Source organism: Lethenteron reissneri, chromosome 32 (genome assembly GCF_015708825.2).
Source record: "Lethenteron reissneri isolate LAM-NWPU_2019-01 chromosome 32, ASM1570882v1, whole genome shotgun sequence".
Lineage (NCBI taxonomy): Eukaryota > Metazoa > Chordata > Hyperoartia > Petromyzontiformes > Petromyzontidae > Lethenteron > Lethenteron reissneri.
In genome coordinates this window covers 1448887-1476871 of record NC_083810.1, presented here as the reverse complement: position 1 = coordinate 1476871, position 27985 = coordinate 1448887, and the positions used below count along the sequence as shown (strand labels likewise).

Sequence of the window (27985 nt, the reverse complement as noted above, 5' to 3'; positions counted from 1 at the left end):
TGAATAACAAATAGAATTAAGCCAAAATATAATATATAAAAAAGCACTTTTCAAAATAACACATTTAATGGTGAATTGTCAATTCGCATACATGAGCAGCAACTGCACTACATGTACATATTCACAGCAATGATTATTGTAAACAAGATTGAATTTTGATTGATTTATATTAAATACATATGTCCTATATTAATTTTATTATCATATACACATCACTAAATATCAAGATCACTGTCCTCACTATCAGATTCACATGAAACAATATCCTCAGTTAATCTCACATTGTCACAATGAAAACATTTACATAAGTCAGTGCAGGCCAGGTCAGCCTTGTGGCATGAGCACCTTCCACCTGTATAAGTACGAGACTTACACCCACAGTGGAGTGACCCCAAAATATGTTGGGAAGCTGGATCTTTAGTCATCCATGATATGATGAGATCACCATCCTTGACAATCCATCCAAAGCCGTCTGGACTGGGAGCATTTATAAAAGGATCCAATGCTCTCCTGTGGATTGCAGCTAGGTAGTTAGCACGCTTGAAGTGCTCTGTAAGTGCATCTTTTGTTGGAGGTAATGCCTGTTCGGAAGAGGCCTGGACACAGAACCTATTGTATCTGGCCAAATTAACATCTGATACCTTTTCTCCATACAGCTCACACACAAAACGTTCTATGGTCACAAATGTGGTGCTGTCCATTTCAAATTGCCTCCCAAGAGCAACAAATGCACGGATGTACTCTGCATTTCCAGACACTATATTTAGTGGTTTCTCTTTTTCTTTCCCATAAAAGGAACTAGTTGAGTCACAGCCAGTGAATGTGTGTAGTCCTATCAGTGCCTCTGTTAGTGAAGGACCCAAAGCAGAACCAATAGCCTGGAGATCTAACATTCTTTGCTTGTCGTTTGTTCCTGTCAGAAAGTACTTCTTTGCTGAGGGAAGCTTAGCCATTATTGAAAGTGAAATGATAGCAACATCGTTGTCAGGACTCTGGATTATTATCTTATTATAAAGTTCACTCCAGGCATGTTTTGCATGAAGTAGGAGCCTCGTGTCCGCTTCTTCATGGTCACAAGTCAAAGATTCTACCTCTTTGACAGACATAATGCCATCTTTAAGAGTGAGTTGATGACATACATTTCTGTGTGCCACAAAGATAGCTATGTCTTTTCCAGCTGCTTGTAAAGGCACAGTTCTCCATGTCTCAAAGAAAAAGTCTGTCAAGGCTTTTTTATTTTCACCACTGGCTAGAAACTTGGTCCACTGACTTGGAGTCTTCTGCTTGATGCTGTATATTTGCAGTAATTGTTGTCCAGCAACAGCACGTCTTGATCGTTCAGCATTTTTTATGCTCACTGCCGGGTAGCGATCAATGACAAAATCGACCCTTGGACAATTTTCTACCCATCTTAATCATAAGTTGAAGAAGATCATCAGCAAGCTCACCGAATGTGTCTGGTATATTCTTGAGACTCCTGATCAATGCCATTCCATCTATAAGTAGGGCACCATTATCACCAACAGTCTTGTTTACATGACAGTCCTTGTTCTTTGATTCTAAACAAGCTAGAAAAGCAGCCTTATTTGTTTTGGCTAATGAACCATCAGTGCTTGCTAACGGGGATGAGATATTGCCAAGTGAATATGTCAGAATCTCTTTCAAGTTTACAGACAGGGATTGACTTATCACTAACAGTCGTGCAAAGAGTCTCCTGTAATTTTTTAGAATGACTTGATTTCCATCTTTTGTCTTGGATGATTTCTTCATTTGATCCCCAAATGCAGTGAGCTTCAATGACTTTATTGGAGAGAAGAAGTCTGTTTTTGATGACTGGACTCGATCTTGGATGAAAATTTTCAGAGCTGTTTCACCTTTATCACAAGCACTTTGTATGTCATCTCTGACAGTCTTTGTAGCAACAACACCAGAGCTAATACCTACAAAATCTTCACGAGGCAGCAAGGGATTGATCAAAGACTCAACCGCTGAAACCAAAGATATAACAGCAGCATTGTCTTTTGCAATTCTTGTTGCATCCAACTCTTTATGACCCCTCTCTTCATGTTGCATTCCAGCCATCATTTCACACTGCCTTGTGATTGCAGAACGTTCAGGATGAGACAGTATCCATCGCTGGACGGCACCTCTGTTCAATGTTATCCCAGTTATGCCGCCTTTGGTCTTTGAATCACGGTTGCAGGTTTGTTCTACAAGCTATGGATGAGAACCTGTTAGCATCCTTACGATATACTGTCCAGTTTCCTTTTGCAGTAACTTCTTCATAGCAGTGTGGATGAGTCTTTGGAAGATTGATCATCTCGACCCAATATGCTGATAGGTACCTTGCATAATTTTGGCGGTCATATGCAAAATACCATGCCAGTGTAGAGGTGTAATTGCGCATGTCTACGAATGTTGAGGTGTGATTATGCATGGCCACGGATGGCCAACAAACACAAGGGGCGGGGTTACGGCCGTACACAAGGGTGGCGCTCGCACCGACGTCCGCATGTGTATCCCCCACGGGCCCCCCCCTTGGGGGCAAGTCCTATAAAAGGTGATGAGCCGAAAGGCTCGGGGGTCGGGACTCAGCTTTAACCAGAGAAGACGGAAGACCAGCTAGTGTAGGCCCCAGAGCTCCCCTGGCTCGCTGTCCTTATAAGGGCCGACCAGGGCAAGCGGGTGGCGTGGCCCCGAGAGCCCAGACGAAGCTGGTCTGGTGACTCAGGGAGCCGGGATCCCAGCTTAACCAAGCTGGGACAGATAGCCTCCCCTAGTCCCGTAGTGGAGGAATTGGTATAGGTTAGAGGGGTTAGCTGTCGAGAATCCCTGTAGCCAAGTGACCTGTACAACTGTGTTGGTGTAATAAATAAGTGTGCCTCCGATCCTGTCGTCAAGCCTCCATATATACTTACTACATCTGGTGTCAGAAGTAAACGTCCAACGATGGACACACGAGGGACGACACGTACCAGGGAGTCGGAGATGGAAGACGCCGCGGCCGAATCTCCACCAGTGATGGCCGGGGTCGAATCGGAGCAGCCGGGGCCGAGTACGCCCGCGCCGCTACGACAGGAGGAGGGGGATGCGTCGGCCGAAGGACTCCGGCTGGCCCACTCCCGCCTGGCGGACCTGCTCTACGCCGCGGCCGCCGCGTTGGAGGAGATCACGCGGCTGGGGGCTGGAGGAGCAGCGCGGGTCGACGACGGCAGCCGGCGCGGGGCGACGTTTCCCGCCACCCCGACGCGGCTCGCGGTCAAATTTCCCGCCATCTCTACAGTACGAGCGGAGGGCGGGGCCGGCCCGCGTCACGTGTCTGCTGAGCGCCAAGCACAAGCCGTGACATCATCAACGCCGGCCGGCGCGTCAACATCAGAGCGACCGGCGATGCCATGTGCACGGCCCGCCCACACTGTATCATCGGCGGGGAGCGACGGAGAGCGTTCTGCGGCCACGGACGCCGCCTTACAACAGCGTCTGCCGCCTCTTAAAGAATTTGTCGGCGCTGACGGAGACTGGGGCGGCTTCAAGAGGCGGTTCATCGCTCATCAAGAGATGGCGAACTGGTCGGACGCCGAGGCTCTACGCGCGCTGCCAGCGATGCTGGACAACGACGCCCTGGCTACCCTCACCTCGGCGCCGAGGGAAAAGCGCGCCACTCTACACCTGGCGTTGCAGCTGCTGTCAGCCGTCTATGGGCCGCCTTCGGACTGCAGGCAGCTGTTCCACGATCGGAGTCGGGGCGCCAACGAGTCACCCCTGGCCTTCCGGACGGCTCTCCTGGCTCTGGCAAAGGCTGCTTTCCCAAGGATGGACGAGGAAGGAGTGGATGCCATGGTGGCTGAGAAGCTGCTGCTACTCGCTGACGAGCTGGACGTCAACGTCTTGGCTCAGGACGACGCGGAGATGTCGTCCCTGCTGGTCGCGCGCCACATCCACGGGGGCTTGCGGTCCCTGCGTCGGAAGGCGGCAAAGGGGGCGGCCGGCCATGCCATGGCGACCACCGCCCTCCCATCGGAGGAGGTCTGCGGGGTGGAGCGGCGAGGGGAATGGAGATCGGCGGCACCGCAGGATCGGAATGGACCGAGCCGCCAGGAGCAGCCCAGGTCATCTGGGGCGCTCACACGCTGCTACAACTGTGGCCTGCAAGGCCACGTTGCGTCTGGATGCCGGGCTCCCCGTCAGCGCGGGGCGACACCTCGTCAGGACGCCACGCCGTCTCCTCCCAAGCTCCAGCAGAGAAATACGGCGAGTCGCGGCACCTCACACGTTTGGCCCACGCACACATCCGACACACACTCACGCGCTCAACTAAACAGGGCTCCAAATTCCCCGTCCGTCGCGCGCGATTGTTCGGTAATGCGGCGAGCGCTCCAACCGGGTCAGTGGTCGGAGCTCGCCCATCGTGTCGTTGCTGCGTCGGCGGGATCATCGGTCGTGGTCGGTCACATTGATGGGGTAGAGGTGCGGATTTTAATTGACACAGGGGCATCGGCGACCATTATATCTGATTTAATTTATAACATCCTTCCCGTTCAAAGTCGTCCCTTGCTCCCTGTTGACGTGCCGTGCTATGCCGCTAACGGGGGCTCTCTGGGCATTATTGGCCAAATCCGCGCCACTATCTGCATTGGGGACATTAAATTATCCGGCCCTGTTTTGGTTTCCTCCTCACTCGCGGTTCCGTGCCTGTTGGGGACGGATTTTCTGGCCAAAATGCCCATCCGTATCCTTATTGACCAAGGGTGCATTGAGCTCCCATCGGGCCGACGCGTTACATTTCTGTCTTCCCCCACCACGGAGCGTCGGGCGTTTGCCACCGTGCAGGCGCTCGTCACAAAAACTGTGCGCGTGCCTCCGGGGGCTCAGATGCTCGTCCCTCTTAGGTTGCGTCGGCCGTTTGATGCAGGGGTTGCGGATCGGGGGGTCTTGTTGGGTCCATCTCGGGCCGGGGTCAATGGACCCGATTTGCTCGCGGCTCAGACTATGGTGAGAGGGGATGGGGACCCCTTCATTGCAGTCCTTAATGTGGGATCGCGAACGGCCGTGGTTCCTCAAGGGACCGTGCTTGCACACGCAACGCCGGTGCCCTATGAGGAACCACTCGTGGGTCAGGTATCCACCGATCCTCCGTCGCGACCGCATTCGGACTCTGATGACGGATGGCTGGATGCGCTTTGCGCGGGTTCAGTGGACCTGTCTGACTCGCAGCGCGCGCAGCTGCGAGTTCTCCTGAGCGAATTTGCTGACGTTTTTAGTCAACACAAATTTGATATTGGTTGTACAAAATTGCTGCGACACCATATTGACACGGGTGACAGCGCGCCAATCCGCCAAAATCCCTTTCGGTTGAGTCCCGCCGAAAAGGATCATGTCAAATCGGCTGTTGATGACATGCTAGCCGCCGATATCATTTCCCCTTCCACCAGCCCGTGGGGCGCGCCGATCGTTTTGGTGAAGAAACACGACGGCTCACTGAGATTTTGTGTTGACTTTCGGCGTCTCAACAAAATCTCTGTGGCAGATGCGTACCCGCTTCCTCGGATGGATGAGTCGCTCGACGCCTTGGCCGGTGCACGATTCTTTTCCACCCTTGATTTGCTATCTGGATTCTGGCAGCTTCCTCTGGATGACGAATCGAAACCTAAGACTGCTTTTCGTACACCGCAGGGCCTCTTCCAATTTAACCGTTTGCCGATGGGTTTACATTCTGCGCCGGCAACTTTTCAGCGGTTAATGGAATTGGTCTTGGCAGGTTTGCAATGGGATTCGTGTTTGATTTACTTAGACGATGTCATCGTCTTTAGCAAATCCTTCGAGGAACACCTCCAGAGGTTGCGTGCTGTTTTTCTCAAAATGCGGGCTGCCAATTTGAAATTTAAACCACAGAAGTGTCATTTACTCCGCGAATCGGTGCGATATTTGGGTCACATTGTTGGGCGCTCGGGGATATCCACTGATCCCGCCAAAACGGAATGCGTCAGCTCCTGGCCGACTCCCACCTCTGTGGGAGAGGTCAGGAGTTTCATTGGGTTCGCGTCGTATTATCGGCGATTTGTGGCTGACTTCGCTACGATTGCGAAACCATTGCATGCCTTGACGTCCAAGGGAGTCAGGTTTCATTGGGGGCCGGAGGAGGAGGCTGCTTTTCGCGCCCTCAGAAATGCTTTGGTGGGAGCTCCGCCGTTGAATTACCCGGATTTTTCACAACCCTTCTTGCTCGATACTGACGCAAGTAACACGGGCATCGGGGGTGTGCTGTCCCAGCTCATCGGGGGCGTAGAGCATGTGGTGGCTTACGGTAGTCGGGTACTGTCTCCAGCCGAACAGCGGTACTGCGTTACCCGTCGGGAATTATTGGCCATTGTTTATTTCATTCAGCAGTACCGCCCGTATCTGTACGGTCGGCGGTTCACCGTCCGTACAGATCATGCGGCCCTACAGTACGCCCTGCGGGTTCAACAACCATCGGGCCAGTTGTCTCGATGGTTGGAGATCCTCCAAGACTATGACTTTGTCACCACATATCGTAAGGGTGTCCGCCACACGAACGCTGACGCCCTGTCACGATTGCCACCCACTTCGGAGTGCGCGTGCCTGTTGGGTTCGGGGCGTTGTAGGCCCCCGAACGTCACCACCGATTCGGTCCTCGTGGCCGCTACCGATGCACCTTCGGCTTCGGGTCCTATCGAGCAAGAAGGGAGGGATTCGTTGCTGGGGTTGCCGGTCGCGGAATGGGGACGCCTCCAAATGGAGGACACCTCCCTCCTCGCTTTGCGCCGTCGCGTCGGGGGGGCTGGTCAGGGGGTGGAAAACGTTGACTCGTGGGGGTTGTTCCAGGGTCTTTTGATGCACTGGGATGGAAAAACCCGGCGCCAGCGGCTTGTGGTGCCTGCTGCTTTAAGGGGTAAGGTGGTATGGGCTGTTCATGAGCGGCTTCTGCACTTGGGGGTTCACAAGACCTTTGCCACGCTCCAGCTGGATTTCTTCTGGCCGGGCATGGAAAAGGACGTGGGGGATCTCTTGGGGTCATGCACGCAATGCGCGCAGAGGAAGCCGCCTGTGAGGGGGTCCAACCCTCCGCTGCAGTCCATAAAAGTTTCCCGGGTTAACGAGCTCGTCGCTCTGGACATACTTGGGCCATTTCCCGCTACGCCCAGGGGCAATAGGTATTTACTAACGGGGGTTGAATACTTCACGAGATGGCCTATGGCCTGGCCCCTGGCGAACCAGTCGGCAGCAGCCATCGCGGAGGCCTTTGTCCAGGGCTATGTCCTCGACAAAGGTGCTCCGGAACGGCTGCTTACTGACCAGGGTAGGAATTTTTCTGGTAAACTCCTACGTGAGGTGTGCGACCTCTTGGGTACGGAGAAGGTTCGGACCTCTCCGTATCACCCACAAACTGACGGGATGGTGGAACGGCTGCATCGGACCATCACGTCCATGCTGTCCCAGCAGGTGTCGGTATCCCAGACGGATTGGGACCTCCGCATAGCCGGTGTGTTGCAGGCCTACAGAATGGCTCCTCATGCGGCCACCGGATTTTCCCCTTTCTTTTTAATGTATGGGCGCGAAGTTAACCCCCCTGTGGCGACCCAGCTGAAGCTCTCGGCGCTCCCGGCGAAGTCTAATTTGTCCGAACACATTAAATTTAACATCGCTAAATTGTCTGAGGCGCGGGAAGCGGCCGTGCAAAATTCTGAACTCCGCCAGAAGGCGAACGAGAGGCTTCGGTTGGGGCGGGTGCAGGTGGTCAAATGGGAACCAGGGGACAGGGCGTGGTTGCACTGTCCTCAGGTGCCGCTGGCAACCTCGTCGAAATTGGTACGGCCGTGGCGGGGGCCAGTGGAGGTCGTGCAGGTTTTGCGGCCGCAATGTGTTCGCGTCAAATGGGGGAGGCGCCGGTGGTATGTGCACCCCTCAAGGTTAAAACCATTTGTCGCGCCGCCCCGTGGTTCACACACACACACGCATGGCCAAACGTGTGAGGGTGTCGCCGACTCCCCGTCGTCGCTGCACTCGCCTAACCTGACGCCAACTGTTCCGTCCCCAGGTGAAACAGGAGTGACGGGTCCACACCCACCAACCCCTCCCGGAGGGGTCGGGGGTCACTCGGCAGCGACGCCTGACTCTCTTGCACCCGGACCGTCAACAACCGTCACTGAGCGTGCCAGGACGGGCCCTTGTGATGGGCCCGCCGCGCGGACGCGCGCCAAAACGCGCAGACTATTGTGAGGTCGGCCGTTGGGGGGCCTTGCGGACAATGGGAGGGGTGGCGTCCGGAGTGTGTGTATATATGTTGGTTTTGGGGTATTTATTCGGGGGGGGTGCGTCGGGTTATTTTTTTTCCTCTCTCTCTCTCTCTCTTCCTGTTGTTGTTCTTGTTAAGGTTCTCTTGTTCTTGTTAAAAATTACGCGAGGCACACACGGGGTTTTTGTGAGGGATGCACCTTTATTCTGATTTTTTTTTGCAGCCGGGGACGGCTGCGAGCTGTACAGGGGGGGGTGATGTAGAGGTGTAATTGCGCATGTCTACGAATGTTGAGGTGTGATTATGCATGGCCACGGATGGCCAACAAACACAAGGGGCGGGGTTACGGCCGTACACAAGGGTGGCGCTCGCACTGACGTCCGCATGTGTATCCCCCACGGGCCCCCCCCTTGGGGGCAAGTCCTATAAAAGGTGATGAGCCGAAAGGCTCGGGGGTCGGGACTCAGCTTTAACCAGAGAAGACGGAAGACCAGCTAGTGTAGGCCCCAGAGCTCCCCTGGCTCGCTGTCCTTATAAGGGCCGACCAGGGCAAGCGGGTGGCGTGGCCCCGAGAGCCCAGACGAAGCTGGTCTGGTGACTCAGGGAGCCGGGATCCCAGCTTAACCAAGCTGGGACAGATAGCCTCCCCTAGTCCCGTAGTGGAGGAATTGGTATAGGTTAGAGGGGTTAGCTGTCGAGAATCCCTGTAGCCAAGTGACCTGTACAACTGTGTTGGTGTAATAAATAAGTGTGCCTCCGATCCTGTCGTCAAGCCTCCATATATACTTACTACACCAGCATACGTCTCACTGTTGCTAAGTGAAGGCTCCAGTCAGAGCATTAGATAGGACATGTATATTTAAAGCCCTACCCTCTATAGAGAAATAATTTGATTATGGAATTACATTGCATTCACACGCAATATGTAAATGTAATTGGAGTGACCCCACAGATTTGTGAACAAACATTTGTTTTTACCTACCTATATGTTTTTCAGTTTTGCTGAGAAATCTTGTGTAATCTCGATAGCAGGATTTGTGGTATCGGACCTCGATTGCAATGCAGTCTTTCCCAGGAATGTGTGTCAGAATCCTCCCATCTGATTTCATTTGAGCTGCCTCACGAAGAAGTCCTATATTAAAAATATGAAGAATAAATTATAAACCCAGTTGGCAATATATTAACTTGCATAACATTCAATTCAAGTGAGTAAACATACCTGTGTTAATCGAGTTTGATCGCCGCTATCAGATGAAGCTGCGCTGCTTAAGTCCTCCTCCATGTTTACATGTGCGTAGTGATATTGGCTTGATTTTGGCTCTGACCTACTTACATTTTCGATGCTGATTGGTTGAAAATCTAGCTCAACAGTTTTATATGTCTCAATACGCAGTCAATATAGTGCGCCAATAAATTACACTTTTCTCATTAACTGCAGGATAATGCGTGGAGAACTTTTTGCTTGGATACCTTTTATTAACGTTGAACATATTGAGCAAAAGAAAAAGTAGTGCCCCGTTTGTCGGAACGAAACTGAACGATACAGCTCACGTACAGCGGCCTATATGGAAGTGGAAAAGGATGGCAAGCTACCATTCCTGGATGTTTTGATTGAGAAGAGACCTGATGGCTCGTTGAGACACTGTCTACAGGAAATCCACCCACACAGAAGCCTATCTAAAGCCTGACTCCCACCAGCATCTAGCCCAGAAGAATTCCCTCATCAAACACTACACTATAGGGCCCGTTGCATCTCTGACCAGCACCACCTAGCCAGTGAGTTGGAGCACGTACACCAAGCCCTCAGGATGAACGGATACTCGGACCATACAATCCGCAAAGCTGTCACCCCAGCCATGCGGAGACAACCTTCTGAGGATCCAACCAAAACCATCACTTTACCTTACATAGCAGAGGTTACCAAAACGATTTCCAAAATCTTAAACAAACACAAGATCCAGGGTTGTTTCAACACAGTACACAAAATCCGTGATTTTATCCCATCTGTAAAGGATGTGATTCCTGACATGCAATACCCTGGTGTCTAGAAACTGAGTTGTGGCAGCAGTTACATTGGGGACACGAAACGACATGTCTCGGACCGTGTTCGTGAACACAAGGTGGATCTGAAACACGGTAGAACCAATACCTTTGCCGTTGCCGATCATTGTTTTAACGCTGTGGGCTCACACGAAATTGATTTTTCCAAGACGGAGGTACTCTGCAAAACTACTGGCTACCTTCAGAGATTTGTTCATGAAGCCATCCAGATATATAAACACTGACACAGCTTCAACCGAGAGGATGGGTACAAACTGAGAAATCATTGGAAGGACGTTATTAACCAGGTAAAGTCTTAACTGACTGATGTTTCCACCCTACCTGCATATGTCAGCTATTATTTCCGACTCTCTGTGTGTGTCTCTATCTATGCCTCTCTCCTAGACCTCTCATGCTCACATGTCATTTGCATTGCACTCTCATGCCTTTAGATTGCACTCTCATGCTCACATGTCCTTTGCATTGCACTCTCATGCCCTTTGGATTGCACTCATGCCCTTTGGATTGCACCCTTTGGGTTGCACTCTCATGCCTTTGGATTGCAACACCCTTCGATTTTAGATTAACATGCTAATCTCTCACATTAACATAGGCACTTCCATGCCCTCGTCGAGGAAGCAGCTTTGTATTGCACTACTCTTTGTTTTCACATTAACATGCGAATCTCTCACATTAACATAACCACTTCAATGCTCTTGTCGAGGAGGCCGCTCTCCAATCTTACAGTCAATTCTTAATTTCTCACATTAACATCACTAGCCTCGCCCACTTCTTTATTACCCTAGGGCTACACCCATTTCAAACCTTTTAAAACAGTCCGCCTCAGCAGCAGGTCATGCTTTCCCACCTGATGACGGACGCTTGTGTTGCGCCCAAAACGTCGTGATTCATTTTATTTTATACATATGTGACTTTACCGAAAGAACCAAAGAGTATGGATTCCTGCAGTCACGAAAGGTTAAAATTAAAATGTGTGCTTATGTAGTGGAAAGACAATTATATACCCCATTTCAAATCGGTTGTCAGCCAGGAAACATCAGCACCGAGGATGATCCAGGATGGTGATTATGCAACTTCCATCCTGATAGGGCAGCAGCAGCTGTGTGGACCTTCTTCAGATCCCGTGTGGACCTACTTACTACAGGTCCCGTGTAGGCTTACTAGAGGTCCCGTACAGACCTACTACAGGTCCCATGTAGACCTACAGGTCACGTACAGACCTACTACATGTCCCGTGTAGACCTACTAGAGGTCCCGTACAGACCTACTACAGGTCCTGTGTGGACCTACTACAGGTCCTGTGTGGACCTACTACAGGTCCTGTGTGGGCCTACTACAGGTCCCGTGTGGGCCTACTACAGGTCCCGTGTGGACCTACTACAGGTCCTGTGTAGACCTACTAAAGGTCCCGTGTGGACCTACTACAGGTCCTGTGTGGACCTACTTACTACATGTTCTGTGTAGACCTACTACAGGTCCTGTGTGGGGCTACAGGTTCTGTGGGGACCTACTCACTACAGATCCTGTGTGGCCCTACTACAGGTCCCGTGTGGACCAACTACAGGTCTTGCCTGTGTGGGGCTACTACAGGTTCTGCGGGAACCTACATACTACAGGCTCTGTGTGGATCTACTACAGGTCCTGTGTGAACCGACTTACCTCAGGTCCCGTGTGCACCTACTACCTACAGGTCATGGTGCCACAGTGACCCTACTGGATGGAGACTACATCTCTGTAGTCTCGTGATTCACGTGTGTCACCTGATCCATCCATTAATATACTCCCCTTCTGATGAGTGTATAGATCGGGGTTAATTGCTGTTGGTTGTGTTTCTATATTTTAGAGGTTAAATTATATTAATGAGGCCCACTATTGCGGTTGCTAGGTCTGAGTATGCACACGTGGGTAGGAGAGCAAGAGGCCCATGTGATCTAGCGATTTCTATGTGTGGATTCGACGAAGGAAAGAGTAATTTGTACATTTTGAGCTGTTAAATCGGTGCTTGTGCATTCTTGTCTTGTGATGTACGTAGTGAGGCAGAGTCACAGTCCAGCATTGACCGTGTGTCTGCCTCCAGATCCTGGGAGTGGGACTGCTGGATGGAGACTGCATCTAAGATCGTGATCCTGTGATGGGGAGTGGTGGTAAGCTTGCTGTGCTACGAATCTGGCGACCCGAGGTCGATTCCCACTCACGGTCACCACTAAAACCAATGATGATTATCTGAACTGATCCTGGGCCTCCCCTAGGTCGACTCAGCCTCAATTAAGGACCTGGTGTGTTGTTTTAAGATCACCACCTTTGAGACGAAGGCGGCCAGGCTTGGCGCTGGTCACATGTGCCGTGCCGGCCTTCATTGGTGCTCCCTAAAAGCACTTTTCCCAAAAGTATTTTAAGGCTATGGGGGGGGGGGTCATTGTCTTAGTCCACAAAACATGCAACATGAACATTAATCCCAAGGTTGTAGCCACCCCGACTGGCTACGTGAGTGGTATCTCTACGCGCTCGAGTGGCACCGGACAATCCAACGTCGCAGCGCCGCCAAGAGTCTCGAACACACAGCGCACCACAACACCAAACGGTGACACTCATTGCCGTGCTCCTCTGTGCGTCAGTCACCTCGGTGAAAAATCATTGTGGCTCGTCACAGTACGACGTGCCACTCCGCTGAACACTTCGTACCTCTGTGCAAACTCGTGCGATGTGAGAAGGTAAGTACATTTATAATGAGGTTTTTTTTTCTTTTTTTTCGTTTCTTCTGTCACTGGTCATTAGATATTACTGCAGTTAGCACAGTTGGGAGAGCAACTGTCCTTGTGGATCACAAGGTCGCGAGTTCAAATCCCAGCCAGGCTAATGAGACAGCCAGAGGTGATTTATAGACGGCACAAGGAGCGACCATGACCATACATGGTCGATCCTGTCGGCATGCCTTGCAAGCTGCGTGACATCACCACACTGCAAGTACAGAATGTTTCACCCAGCCTTTTTTTAATCATCCACATTCAAATGTGTGGCCTTGCTAGTTTATGCAGCAGCAGAACAATGAGAAAACTGTCATTCGGTTTATTTTTTGTAGCCGGGCCGGTTGGCCTTCCGAGAGTTCTATGTTGGTGGCCACCGTTTAGAGGTTGTGACCCGTATCAGAAGCCCACCATGTGTGTGTCACTCCCAGTCTGCTTTGGTTCTTTGGAAAGTTTGCCAACACGTGGCTGCTGTGCTTTTTTGTCCTTTGAGACGAAGCGTAAAGTCTGGGTTGTGGTCCGTTATAAAACTGTGCCCGGCTATTGAAGAGAAAAGCCCTGTGGGCAAAGCCGAACCCCTGGCTAGGGTGAGGCTGGAGCTGTACCAGTGAAGCTCCAAGCTTATAACCAGCGAAGACTTCAGAGAAGACTCAAGCCCGGGCAATGTAGCCGTAGGCATAGCCGAAGAGGTGAGCTAGCCTGCTACATAGCACATCGGGTGAAGCGGCCGTTACCCCTTTGTATTGTAGCTTGTTGAGTTGTTAAATGTTATAATAAACGTGTGGCCTCTAAGTGAAAGTTCCCTCCAGTATATCACCCACTACACATTTATGACTGTCACGTGGCCGACTTGGATGGTTACCAGCGATGGTGGTGGACTTAAGAGCGTGGCCCTTTAGGCCTTGCCTGACGAAGGTGGCGAGGAGGCCGATGCTTAGACAGGTGGATGGCAGCAAGGAGGACCGTGTCCATTAGTTTTCTCACTCGCCACCCACGTGATGTCCTCAACATGCGTCTCCTCTCAGGAGATGACGTCAAAGTTCGCAAGGGAAGTCATAATTAGGTCTTGAGAGCCCTTCATTCTTGAGTTGGTGCACTCAAAGGCCTCATCATCTAATGGGCTTCAGGCCCTTAAACAGGCCCTTTTTTCCGGAATTTAGCTCCGCTGATTGTATCTGGATTCGAATGAACGACGTATATTTCGCCCATTTGGCAGTATTAGTTGTTTAACACGTAAGCTTTCTAGTCCAATATTATCCATAGAGGTTTTTGGGTTAGATAGCGTAAATATAAATGTATCGTTAAACCCGCCACTTCCCGACAGCCAATTAATAAGGTGTGTCATGTAAACAGAACATGACACGAAAACACGTGAGAGGTGGGGTCCACTGCAGGATTTCCTACCCACTAAAAGGTCGACGAGGCACAGACACGTAGACAATTTCTGTACATCGTTAAGTCAATCAACATCTGCATACGCTGTACTGACAAGATTTATCAACTGCCTACAGCTGAAATAGCGCTTGCGTGCCGTGATAAGACACTGATGGGAAGAAGAAAAAAAATCCGAAATTTGCCCCCTCCGTAAATTTCGAAGACGCGTCCACGTGCCGTGTAGTACCCGCGGTCCCACAAGCAGGGGAACATGATGACGGAGGTGAATGAGGGCTAATTGTTCTGCAATAGAAATCACTTATAAGTGCCCTCCCACGGCTGTTCTCCTGAGACTTGGCGGGCAAGCCGATACATCGTGGGCATAATGGAGAGGGCCGTTGCAATTTCAGACGCGGCATTCTCACAAAGTGACGAACACCCGGAACGGCTGTCCTCCATGCAGCTGGCAGGCAAAGTGTGTGAAGACAGAATAGTCATGCTTCGCTGCAAAGTGTGTTATTCATTAACCTTAAAGAAAATTAATTGGCACTTTGAAGAACCAACAAAAAAACTGTGTTTTATCACTGCATAGTGTAAATCTTATGCATAGTTGCATATTACTCACACTGCTATTAATGCACAGTTAGGTCCGGTTCAAATCGCTCAGTAATTGAATGCATAATTATAAAATGCAATAATAGGAATTACCCGTGTAAGGAAGATATCGGTGTGTTTGTTAATTGGTTTTGTTTTTGCGCCGAATTCATGAAAGCGAGAACCAGTGGATGCTGGCGGTGGGAATGAGACAACGTGTCCAGGGGTGGTGATGGCGGGCACGCCACGTGAGAAAAACCGCCGAATTCACGTCGTGCCTCCGGGAAGAGAGGGGGCCCGAGTGCCTCCCACTCGATGAGGTTTTCTCGCAGGAGCCCTTGTAGAGTCTTATTTTTTATTTTTATCATTTTATTATTTCCCTTCTACGTGACTTTACCGAAAGAACCAAGAAGAGTCTTACCGTGGTCAAGTCAGATAGGCGGCACCATGCGAGCCCCCTCCGTTTATAAATGTTTCGTAACGGCGCCCAACGCGTCGAACGGCCAGCAGCTAACAGCACTGTCAAAGTTATAATCCCTGATAGTGTGAAAATGTATTTGAGGGAGGCGATAAGAGCTTTGGAAAGAGATGTATTACGAGCGAAAAAACGCTGTTGTCAATTTCGCTGAAATTATATAATTGAACTCATATATATCGTTCATGGATTAATGAACTAAATATAATAAAAACACATTTTGGTATGTACACATGTTGAACTTCTTTTGCACAATACGTAGCCAACCGTGCTCATCGGAGGTGCGGGGTAAGGACATTAAAAAAATAAAGTGAGTCCGTGATTTGGCAAAGTGACAGTCTTCATTCGCTGTGTTATTCGAGAGGAGTTTCAGTCTTAAACATTACGGTGATTATGTATTTATTTAGAATACTGCACAAGCTGTGGAGATGAGTAGGGCCAGCAAGGGGGCGGGGGTGGAGTGCCTGAGCAAAGGCACGGGGAAGCAGGGGTGATGAGAGTTCCATTACCATAATATATGTACAATAAAGTGCAACGTGTCTTTTATTTTTTGCGACCCTGATATCTGCAACTGCCTGCTGTCTGTGTCTATCGGCAGAACATTCTCCTGTTATCCTCAGCCATTTGTCAGATAAGAGGAAGTCGCCACGCAGCTCATATCGGGCCCATCAACGTGCACAGCTGCCACGCGGCATGCAGGGCCCTCTCCATCTGGCAGCCCTGAGCCAGTGGTGCCACTTGCACGCCTCGACGGTGAAGCTCCTCTTTCTGTGTCGACTCCCCACAAGTGATGCCCCTTTCATTTATTAAGATCTGGAGCAATAATTCTGGGAGAGTCAACCTCTGACGAGGATTTAAGACTCATGCCCCCATCCGTAAGCCGGGCACTAAATTTCCCCTTGAAAATGTCCGGCCTTCTGTGGGAATTGAATTGCTGACTAAATTCAAACTGAATTAGTGATGAGCAGTCTGGAAACTGGGCTTCTCAACGTCCAAACTCATGTCTCTATAAAACAAATACAATAAGAATGTAAAATTCATATATATATATAAATTCGATCGTGACTGTATAATCACATCAGATGTAAACTTGTAGAGTAAGAATGCCCATCATAGTTAATGCGAGTTTAGTTTCAGAATATTAACTAAATGTATTGACCGAGTCCAATGTTGCCACTTAATGCCAAAAATCAATCTGACTTATTTTGAATCCATAAGGAAATGATGCCTTTAAATCAGCTGAAAAATAAGTTCAAGCTTCTCTCTCTCTGTTTTCAAACTAACTTTTTCGCTTCATGATAATGTTACACATTGTCAGACAGACAGGAGTTGGAGGAAGTTAAATATTACAAAACCCTTACAAAGTAATTAAATGCTTCCAAGTAATTGTACATGTGGTTACGCCATCATTAGTCCTGCTATATTGGTAACAAGTATGAGCATTAACTACAGAGCGATCTCTTTGTTCGGAGTTAGAGCAATTTAATGTATCTCCAATAACCTCCTGAGAATATTTTAATGTAATAATGTTTACGGGGCTCGGAAAATCACGGTGAAAAGTTACGCTCCACGCACTGCTGATTAGTCTGCTAATTAGGTCTATTTTGGAAGAGTATAGGAAGAACTGAGTTAATTATAAACACGGTTTATATAAACATTAGTAATATATACATTTTAGCAGGAAATTACCAAGTAAAATCGTATTTAAAAGAGGAGTTTGAGATACTATGACACCATTTGCAAGAGAATGCCACTGTGACATGATTACAGTAGCAAATATATGAGCAAATATACAGCATCATGCTTTCCTTCAAATAACCAACCAATTCCAGCTGTGCTCGTGCCTGCATGCGATGTAATTAATGCGTGTCATTTAATTATATACACATATATATGCATAATTTATAATTCGTATCACGTGTAATATTCGGCAATGCTACAATAATCCATGGTGGCATGGGGAGGACCGTGTTGCGGGTTCCGTAATCCACGGCGCAGCCAGAGGCAAGCACTGCAATGAGATCCAGAAATCCACAAATCTTTTCACGGGTTTTGGGAAGAGCCGTGAACCCCGAGTAAAATCAGTAAATTACAGGAACGTGTACATTATTGGAGCACTTTTTTTGGAGTCCTGTAATATTATAATCAAATAATATATAATCAATTGAGTGTTGTACCTTGATTCGCTCCTGATATTATCTGTCTCTCTCTCATCCTGGACCTCGCCGTGGCTGTTAACCCACTGGCTGCTTTGCCACGGAACACTTCAGATATGAACAAAAATCCACGACAAATAATAATACAAAAATATAACCAACAAAATAATTCCAGCAAACACAGAAAATTAATCGAGCAGAAAAATAACCCAAATGAGAAGAAAAAACTATCAATAATTCCTGGAGTATAAAAAAAACGACTGATGAAGGAAAGATAAATGATGATCATGCCTCCTGCAAACAAACGTGAAAAAAAGCCGTAAAAATAATTCGAGGAGCAAAAATACAATAAAAATAAAACACCCTAGATGCGGTATGCACAAAGATCAAACAATGACATTAGCAAGATGATGAAGAAGAGTCAATGTTTTAAAAGAAAAACAATGAATTAAACAAGTTGCAAAATCAGAAAGGTATTTTAATAGAGCCCATGAAGATACAACTACTGAGAAAGGTATTGAATGAGCAAGGTTATTGGAAAACAACGATTGGTACCCAGCAGTTTAAAATGTGAAAAAATAATAATTGAGTAGCCACGGATAAATCTGTTGAGCACAGAGGGAAAAAAGGAAAAAAAATCCATACTCACAAAATACAGCAGACAGAATTGGAAAACATTTAAGGAAACAAACCAAAATTAGGACGCGGTGCAGAGTATGCACAGTGGTGGTGGTGGTGGTGCTACCACGTGCAGTGTATGCACAGTGGCGGTGGTGGTGGTGCTACCACGTGCAGTGTATGCACAGTGGTGGTGGTGGTGCTACCACGTGCAGTGTATGCACAGTGGTGGTGGTGGTGCTACCACGTGCAGTGTATGCACAGTGGTGGTGGTGGTGGTGCTACCACGTGCAGTGTATGTGTAAAGTATGAACTTGGCGGGAGACGACTTCACGGGTTGCACACCTCTTTATTAACATCAACTTCTCTTTACACGGGTGGCTAAGTACAGCCTGACAGACAGGGCTCCCTTGGCTACACCCTCACGGGCTCTTACACCCCGTAGCTCTCGGAACCCACCTAACTGGGGTATCCGTCTCGACTCTGGGTCCCACAGCCTCGTCCCACATGGACGTCAAACCACGGGTCCCACAGCCTCGCCTCCGAACCACACAGCGTCCTCGCCCTTATAAGGACCGCGGGACCAGGGGTTTCGGGGCCCTATCTCTTCAGCTTCGTCTTCGATCTTCAACTGGTTATCAACTCCCCGAGTGCTACCTCGCGTCCTCCTTTATAGCCCTAAATGCGGACGTCGCTGAAAGCACCCACCCCAGTTGGCCAATCACTACGTACTGCCTACGATCCTATTTCCCACATGGTGTCAGCGCGCACAACCACGCACCTCGCGCCGCCCGTGATCCATCACTGTCGGCGCGTGTCAACACCACCCCTCTTGACGTAGCCACGCCCGGCGCGCTCACACGCACGCCGCCCCTTTTGTCAGCACGTACCACCACTACATCACCCCCTACCACATAGCTCGCAGCCGCCCCGGCTGCTTAAAAAATTTTGTTTTTCCCTCCCTTCTGTGTGTGCGCCCCGTAACGTAAGCAATAATCACAACAACACGACCCAACACAACACAATAAAACTCCGCAATCCGCAAGAACAGAACAAGGAACCGAAACAACAAGAACAATATGTATAACCCGACGAGCGACAACAATAAACGTATATACACTAAAAAAAAATGACTCGTGCAGTGTCCCTTCCTTTCCGATCGCCCCTTGAACGGGACATTATACCCGCAGAAGGGGGGCGTGGTGACGAGCTGCAACCTCGGCCCCCAGTTTATTAAATATAATATTTTTTTTTTTCACGAAAAGTGTTGTGACCTAGCACGAGTCCGCCTGGCCGGTCCGTCGTACGGCACTAGACGCGGTTGATCGTCCCGTGGCGCCGGCAGTCCAGGGAGGCATGGGCCAGGCATCGGAGATCCGCGCGTGCCTCGGGGTTCCGGTTCACGACGATCAGCAGCCGTCAAGTCCGTGACACCTGGGAGTGGGTCAGGCGGAGACACGTGAGGATCAGACTGCGACACATCCCTCCCCGGGTCGACGGCCACATCACACGCTCGGTCGTTACGGCACAAGGGGAGACCATGCGGTGCCGCGAAGGGTTTCAGCCGGGAGGGGTGTACATACCAACGGCGTTTTCCCCATTTAATCTGGATACTCTGGGGTCGCGCAATACGCACGATTTCCACAGGTCCCCTCCATGGTCTCAACAGTTTAGGGGACGTAGCTAACGGTGCATGTGGGCAGTGCAGCCAGGCCTTATCGCCTGGTTTCCAATCGTGCGTATACACCTTTCTCGCGTGCAATCTCTCGTTAGCGACCTGGCGAGACCTCGAATTCAACCTCGCAGCCTCTCGCGCTTCAGCCAATTTGGCGATATTAAATTTGATGTGGTCGGCCAATTTAGACTTTTCACGTGGCTGGGAAATCCCCAGCTGGACATCCATGGGCGGATCAGCCTCCCGCCCATACATGAGAAAAAATGGGGAAAACCCTGTCGCCGCATGGGGTACCATTCGATAGGCCGCGAGCACCCCGGGTACCTGTAAGTCCCAATCAACCTGATCGTCACAGACCTGTTGGCACAACATAGAAGTAATCGTCCTGTTTAGACGTTCAACCATGCCATCAGTCTGCGGGTGATACGGGGAGGTACGCACTTTCTTCATCCCCAGCAGGTCGCACACCTCGCGCAACAAAACGCCCGAAAAATTCTTTCCCTGATCCGTCAGCAAGCGTTCAGGAGCGCCTTTGTCCAAAACATAGCCCTGGACAAAGGCATCTGCCACTGCCGCAGCCGACTGGTTGGCGAGTGGCCACGCCATGGGCCATCGGGTGAAGTATTCAACGCCAACCAGCAGGTACTTGTTACCCCTAGGTGTAGCGGGAAAGGGCCCTAATATATCGAGCGCAACCAATTCGTTTGTGCGCGAAACCTGAATGGATTGTAGTGGTGGATTAGCCGCTATTGGTGGCGGTTTCCTTTGAGCGCACCCTACACATCCCTTGAGGATGTTTGCCACGTCGCTCCCCATACCCGGCCAATAATAGTCTCGTTGGAGTAGGGCGAGCGTCTTATGGAATCCCAGATGCATGAGTCGTTCATGAGCAGCTAGAACGACTCTACCCCGCATAACAGATGGCACAACGAGCGTATGACACCGGGACATATTGTCCCACTTCATCAGGAGGCCCTGTCTGACCACCCAGGAATTTACCTGCGACTCCCCCTCTCCGGGAGCCTCTGCCTTCCGACGCAACGTGAGCAGGGAGCTGTCGGCCATTTGGAGACGGCCCCACTCAATAAGAGGCAACGCGAGCAACGAGTCCCCGGCCGTGGGAGTGGCAGGCGCATCGACCCGCGGAGCGTCAGTGGTGGCGAGCAAAACTCCCGCGGGGGTGGCGACAGGGAATTTACACCGCGCCGATCCCAGAAGGCATGCACATTCCGAGCGAGGCGACAACCGCGACAAAGCATCCGCATTCGAGTGCCGCAATCCCTTTCGGTAAATAGTCGTAAACTGGTAGTCTTGGAGGACCTCCAGCCATCGGGACAACTGACCGGAGGGTTGCGCCACCCGCATTGCATATTGGAGAGCCGCGTGGTCCGTACGGACAGTAAAATGACGGCCGTAGAGATACGGCCTGAATTGCTGAATAAAAAAAACAATCGCTAGCAATTCACGGCGTGTCACACAGTAGCGTTGTTCGGCAGGTGACAAAACTCTGCTACCGTAGGCGACCACCCGTTCGACCCCCCCGACCACCTGTGAGAGCACTCCCCCGATACCCGTATTACTAGCATCCGTGTCAAGCAAGAACGGTTGCGTGAAATCGGAGTAACACAAGGGAGGAGCCCGCACCAAGGCAGTCTCGAAGGGAGCAGAACGCAGCCTCTTCCTCCGGCCCCCAGTGAAACCTCACCCCTTTAGCAGTCAGAGCGTGTAGGGGCCTGGCTATGGTGGCAAAATTTTCGACAAAACGGCGGTAGTAGGAGGCGAATCCTATGAAGCTACAGACCTCAGTGACTGAGGTTGGTGTTGGCCATGAGTCGATGCAGTGCGTTTTATCAGGGTCTGTAGAGATCCCAGAACGGCCAACGATATGGCCCAAGTACTTAACCGATTCTCTAAGCAGGTGACATTTGGCCGGTTTAAATTTTTATTTAGCGGAACGCATCCTTAGGAACACCCCTCTCAATCGCTGGAGGTGCTCCTCAAAAGTCCGGCTGAAAACGATGACATCATCTAGGTAAATCAAACAGGTGTCCCATTGGAGTCCTGACAAAACCAATTCCATGAGCCTCTGGAACGTGGCGGGAGCGGAATGTAGCCCCATAGGCAATCGATTGAATTGAAATAGGCCTCCTGGTGTCCGGAAAGCGGTCTTTGGTTTCGATTCCTCATCGAGGGGCAATTGCCAAAATCCCGAGAGCAGGTCAAGCGTTGAAAAAAACTGTGCTCCCGCCAAGGCATCCAGCGACTCATCCATCCTTGGGAGTGGATACGCGTCGGCCATCGATATTTTATTTAGGCGGCGAAAGTCCACACAAAATCGCAAGGACCCGTCGTGTTTTTTAACAAGGACAATGGGAGCACCCCACGGACTGGAAGAGGGCGAAATGATGTCAGCAGCCAACATGTCATTAACAGCCGACTGTACATGTTCCTTCTCGGCTGGGCTGAGCCGGAAGGGGTTTTGCCGAATTGGAGCCACGTCACCCGTCGCTATGTGGTGGCGCAACAAGTCCGTGCAGCCAAATTTGTACTTGTGTCTGCTAAACACATCAGCGAATTCAAGTAGCAGGCCCCTCAACGCTCCCAACTGCACACTCGACAAGTTAGCAGACCCAGCACACAACGAGTCCAACCATTCATTCTCCTCCTCTGATGGAGGATGCGTATCGGGGCTAGAATTCGCGTGCGCAGTGAACTGTTCCTCTACGGGTAGCGGCGCCGCATGAGCCAGCACCGTGCCCTGTGTGATAACAGCTGGCCGCGACCCCGTATTCAATACCATAACGAATGGATCCCTGTCTGCCCGCACCATGGTCTGGGCTACCGCTAGGTCGAGGCCCCCAACAGCTCTGTTTGACGGCCCCAATAGAACACCTTGTTCCCCCGTATTTACTCCGAGGGGTTTCCGAAATCGAACGGGTACCAACATTTGCGATCCCGGGGGCACCCGCACAGTCTGAGTTGCCAGCGCCTGAACCGTTGCACAAACTGTACGTATTTTGGTAGGATTTGTCAAAAATGCAACGCGGGCGACCCGATGGAAGCTCGATACAGGCCTGATCAACGAGAATTTTAATGGGCATTTTAGCCAGAAAGTCCGTGCCCAGTAAGCAAGGAACTGCCAGGGATGATGAGACAAAAATAGGACCCGCCAATTTGATATCGCCAATACAAATAGTCGCCCGGATCTGTCCGATAATTCCCAACGATCCCCCGTTCGCCGCGTAAAATGGTACGTCCACCGGAAGAAGAGGTCGACTTTTGGACGGGAAGGATGTTATAAATAAGGTCCGAAATGATAGTGGCCGAAGCACCCGTGTCCACCAGCACTCGGACCTCAACCCCGTCAATAAACCCCGTTACAACGGACAACCCGGCCGATGCAGCCACTATTCTGTGGGCCAACTCAGACCATTCGACTGCTCCCGGGCCGTGTACGAACCCCCCTCGCCGAACCGAATCCCCGGGCCCCATATGTGGTCCCCCCACCGCGAAGCGGTGATCCGAGTATGCCCTGTACGTGGACTGCCGGGTTTAGCTGGGACGACTTTGGGCCTTGGTCGTCGTCCGGACGTGATCCCGTGGCGCGCTGACGTGGAGCCCGGCAGCCGGCAGCGACGTGGCCCCGAAGGCCGCAGTTGTAACACATGACGAGGGACGTCGTAGGTTTCGGTTGCTCCAGCTTGCGGGACGATCGTATAGGCGAACGACCTCCCGATCTCCACTCCCCCGGTCTCGAAACGGTGAAGGCCTCCTCCCGAGTCGTAGCAGTCTGAGGGTCGGTGACAGTCGCGGCAGGAGTCGCGATCCCCGCCGATGCACAGACGACCGTCCGCTTGCGCTTGAGAACCTCGTGTGCGTGGATGCTTGTCGCAACCCCCAAGGAGCAGATGTCCATTTCGTCCGCCGTATTGATGGGGACTCCCAGGCCGTGAGCCAACGCCAGCAGCTGTTCTGTCACCATGGCGTCCTTCCCCTCCTTGTCCATGCGGGGAAAAGCGACGTCCGCCAGGGCGAGCAGTGACATGCGATAGGCGAGTGTAGTTTCTCCCTCCATCTTTCACCGTTCGTAGAACTGGTGGCGACAGGTGGAGGGCGGTCCGAACACCTTAGCCATGAGGTGAAGCGCGGCCTGGAGCGTTGAGCGGGACGACCTCGGGGCGGATGTGAAGGCCGCGAGTGCGTCGTCGTCGAGCGTCGCCGGCAGCGCGCGTAAGGCAGTATTGTCGGACCACCCCGACATCTCTTGATGTGCGAGGAACCTTCGTTGGAAGGCCCCCCAGTCGCCCCCGTCCGCCTTGAACGCCGTCAGCGCGGGAAGTCTTTGTTGGAAGACCTGGTCGTCGTCCTCCCGCGCGCCACTGTGGTTGACTAAATGGCGGCTCCGTCAGCAGGCGCATGATGGAGAGTTTTGGCGCGCGCCGATGACGCGGGCTGTGTCGAGTGGAGGTCCCCGACCACATGGTGTCCACGCTTCCCGCCAATCGATAGCGGACCATCAAATTTGGCGCCAATTTCAAAAATTTCTGAGCGAAGCGCGTCCTGGGGGGATTCCTCGGGCCGTGCTCCCTCCTCCAACCTTGTTGTCGTTTTCCCGCCTCCAGAAGCGGTGATTTCTGCCAAGATGGAAGCGGCAGCGAGCAGCAACTCCGCCAGACGGGAGTGTGCGTCCTGGAGGCCGGTGTCGGAGGCGAGCGGAGCGTCGGCCATCGCCGCGAAGTGCTGCAGCGGCGGCATCTCTTCGTCTTCGCCTCCCGAGGCTTGCGGTTCAGGTACGTCGTTGTCTTCCTGATCTTGCGCGTGAGTACGGGTGGTCTTCCTGGTATCCATCCTTTTGAAGACAGGTTTACTTCTGACGCCAGTTATAAAGTATGAACTTGGCGGGAGACGACTTCACGGGTTGCACACCTCTTTATTAACATCAACTTCTCTTTACACGGGTGGCTAAGTACAGCCTGACACACAGGGCTCCCTTGGCTACACCCTCACGGGCTCTTACGCCCCGTAGCTCTCGGAACCCACCTAACTGGGGTATCCGTCTCGACTCTGGGTCCCACAGCCTCGTCCCACATGGACGTCAGACCACGGGTCCCACAGCCTCGCCTCCGAACCACACAGCGTCCTCGCCCTTATAAGGACCGCGGGACCAGGGGTTTCGGGGCCCTATCTCTTCAGCTTCGTCTTCGATCTTCAACTGGTTATCAACTCCCCGAGTGCTACCTCGCGTCCTCCTTTATAGCCCTAAATGCGGACGTCGCTGAGAGCACCCACCCCAGTTGGCCAATCACTACGTACTGCCTACGATCCTATTTCCCACATGGTGTCAGCGCGCACAACCACGCACCTCGCGCCGCCCCGTGATCCATCACTGTCGGCACGTGTCAACACCACCCCTCTTGACGTAGCCACGCCCGGCGCGCTCACGCGCACGCCGCCCCTTTTGTCAGCACGTACCACCACTACATATGCACAGTGGCGGTGGTGGTGGTGCTACCACGTGCAGGATATTCACAGTGGCGGTGGTGGTGCTACCACGTGTAGTGTATGCACAGCGGTGGTGGTGGTGGTGCTACCACGTGTAGTGTATGCACAGTGGTGGTGGCGGTGGTGCTACCACGTGCAGTGTATGCACAGTGGTGGTGGTGGTGCTTCCACGTGCAGTGCTGGGCCATAGTGAACGCGTGGCTCAGTGCGGACCACAGTCACATCGAGAATGTTGAGTAGTAGGGTGGGTCCGAGCTTCAAACCTACAACATCAAACTTACAGGCATGACACAACATAATCGTTCGCGCCATTGTAGAAAATGAGCAACAAATCGGTACGCAGACAATATGGCTCTTTCACTTATCTGGCCCTTCACATACCGTGTCAATCCATACGGTTTACCCATATGCTTGTACAGGGAAATTGAGTTTTCAGGTCCCTCCGGCGTACAGCCGTTTCAATACGGGCACATTTTTGTTTTGTATATTTGTTCGTGTTTCTCTCTTGTGATTGGACTTTGTGAGATGAACATTGAGATTTATAAGGGCATGGGGTGACCGATAAGGTCTAAATTGGTTTATAATAAGGTAGGCACTGATAAGGGGTTGACAGGCATACCTTCATATGAACAATCTAAATAATTTTTACAAATCCCATCAGCCACACAGCCTTCTGGGAGTGTACGATATGTGAACAATATTGCCTATAGACATCTGGTACAAGCAAGTGTGACTACTGATGAGACACTGTGTAGAAACCGGTTCAGAGTTGGCTTATGTTGAGCCAATGCTGATATTTTGTTACGTGGAGAGACAGACATGTGAAGGAAGAGTTATTGTCTGCTTGTTTATTTTAATAGTTAAATGCCATATTCTATTCTAGATTTGAAGCTTTCGTGACTGCAAGGATTCATTTTCTTAATGTTTTTCGGTAAAGTCACGTAGGTAAAAATTTTAATTAAAATTAATAAAAGTAAAATAAAAAATAAAATAAAAATCACGACGTTTCGGAGGCAACACAAGCTTCCGTCTTCAGGTGGAACCGTCACAGCACGCTTGCTGTATTTTACTTTTATTAATTGTAATTACATTTTTTTACCTACGTGACTTTACTGAAAAAACCTAAGAATATGCGATTTTCCAGTTCTGTTGGACAAAAGGCAACGAATTTTGGCTCTCGCATGTTCAAGGATCACTGCTGTTCTTTATCATTTAACTTCCTATACTTCAAGATGAACATCCACCACATTTAGTTGTTACTAATATCTTTTGGTGAATATTTCTTAGATGTTTCATTACTGAATATTACAACGACGGTGGTTATTTGTTCAGAACAATTGTAACGAACTTTAAGAGTGTTCATTTAATCTTTGTTTCTTTCAGTAAAGTCACGTAAAAAATAAATAAATTAAATAATAGAATACGACGTTTCGATTGCAACACAAGCAGTCGTCATCAGGTAGAACTACATTTGAGAGAGAGACAAAACACAGACACGGAGACACATAGACAGACACACAAGCAGAGAGAGACAACACAGAGACACACAGAGAGAGACACACGACATAGACACAGAGACCCAATGCCTCTGTGTCGTGGTCTTAAATAGAGAGAGAGGTGGGGTTGGGGCAGAGAGAGAGATGGGTCTGCTGGAGCAGAGAAATTAGCATGTCAATGAGAGAGCTGTGTGGAAATCCACCCCGCGGCGGCCGGGGGAGAGAAAGAGCGAATGGACCTATGAGAGCCTGGTAAAAAAATACAGAGAAATAGGCAGTTTGAGAAAACAAACTTAGCAAATTTGGAAATGTAATGCAATGCAACGCAGAGAGTCGGCTAACACACAGTTAATGCATAGCCTGGTTGATTCCGTTCTCCAAAAAAATATAAGTTTGAGCTGGGTGGAAATCCACTGAGCGATGGCAGGGGGAGAGAAAGACCCAGCAAGTCTGGTAAAACTTAGAGAGAGTTGTGTGGAAATTCACCCCGAAGCAGCCGGGGAGAGAAAGAGCGAATGGACATATGAGAGCCTGGTAAATGTTTAGAGAGAGAGAGAAATAGGCAGTTTGAGAAAACAATCATAGCAATTTTTTGGAAATGTAATGCAATGCAACGCAGAGAGTCGGCTAACCCATAGTTAACGCATAGCCTGGTTGATTATGATCTTCAAAATTGCTAAAATCAGAGGTTAAATGTGAAATTTGATAAACAGAGACAGAGGGATTGAAAACAAACTTACATCCTCCCCATAGAGGTGGTTTGTACTTGATTTGAAGCTTTTGTGACTGCAGGAATTACTCTTTGGTTCTTTCGGTAAAGTCACGTAGAAATAAAATAAATCAAATAATAGAACACGACGTTTCGATTGCAACACAAGCAGTCGTCATCAGGTAGAACTAAAGTGTTGATTTGTTCATATATATGTAATAAACCTTCTTGAGACGGCTTCCGGAATCAGTCCTTTTTATTTTCAATTTCCACAGTTACACTTCACACACTCCCCGTTGCTGACAGACAACGGAGAGAGGGCAGACT

General features: G+C 50.4%; 1 protein-coding gene across 1 annotated transcript; it reads left to right on the top strand.

Moving 5' to 3' along the window:
* The first annotated feature begins 2713 nt into the window (after window positions 1–2713).
* Window positions 2714–8177, top strand: LOC133349877 (uncharacterized). Its single transcript, XM_061563696.1, has 2 exons — window positions 2714–4251; window positions 8057–8177. The coding sequence occupies exons 1-2, from the start codon at window positions 2950–2952 to the stop codon at window positions 8069–8071; spliced, it is 1317 nt and encodes a 438-aa protein (XP_061419680.1). The 5' UTR covers window positions 2714–2949; the 3' UTR covers window positions 8072–8177.
* The last annotated feature ends 19808 nt before the right edge of the window (window positions 8178–27985 follow it).

What these genes read in the sequence shown, in the direction of transcription:
- LOC133349877 (XM_061563696.1), top strand. Translation starts at nt 2,950, where the DNA reads ATGGACACACGAGGGACGACACGTACCAGGGAGTCGGAGATGGAAGAC.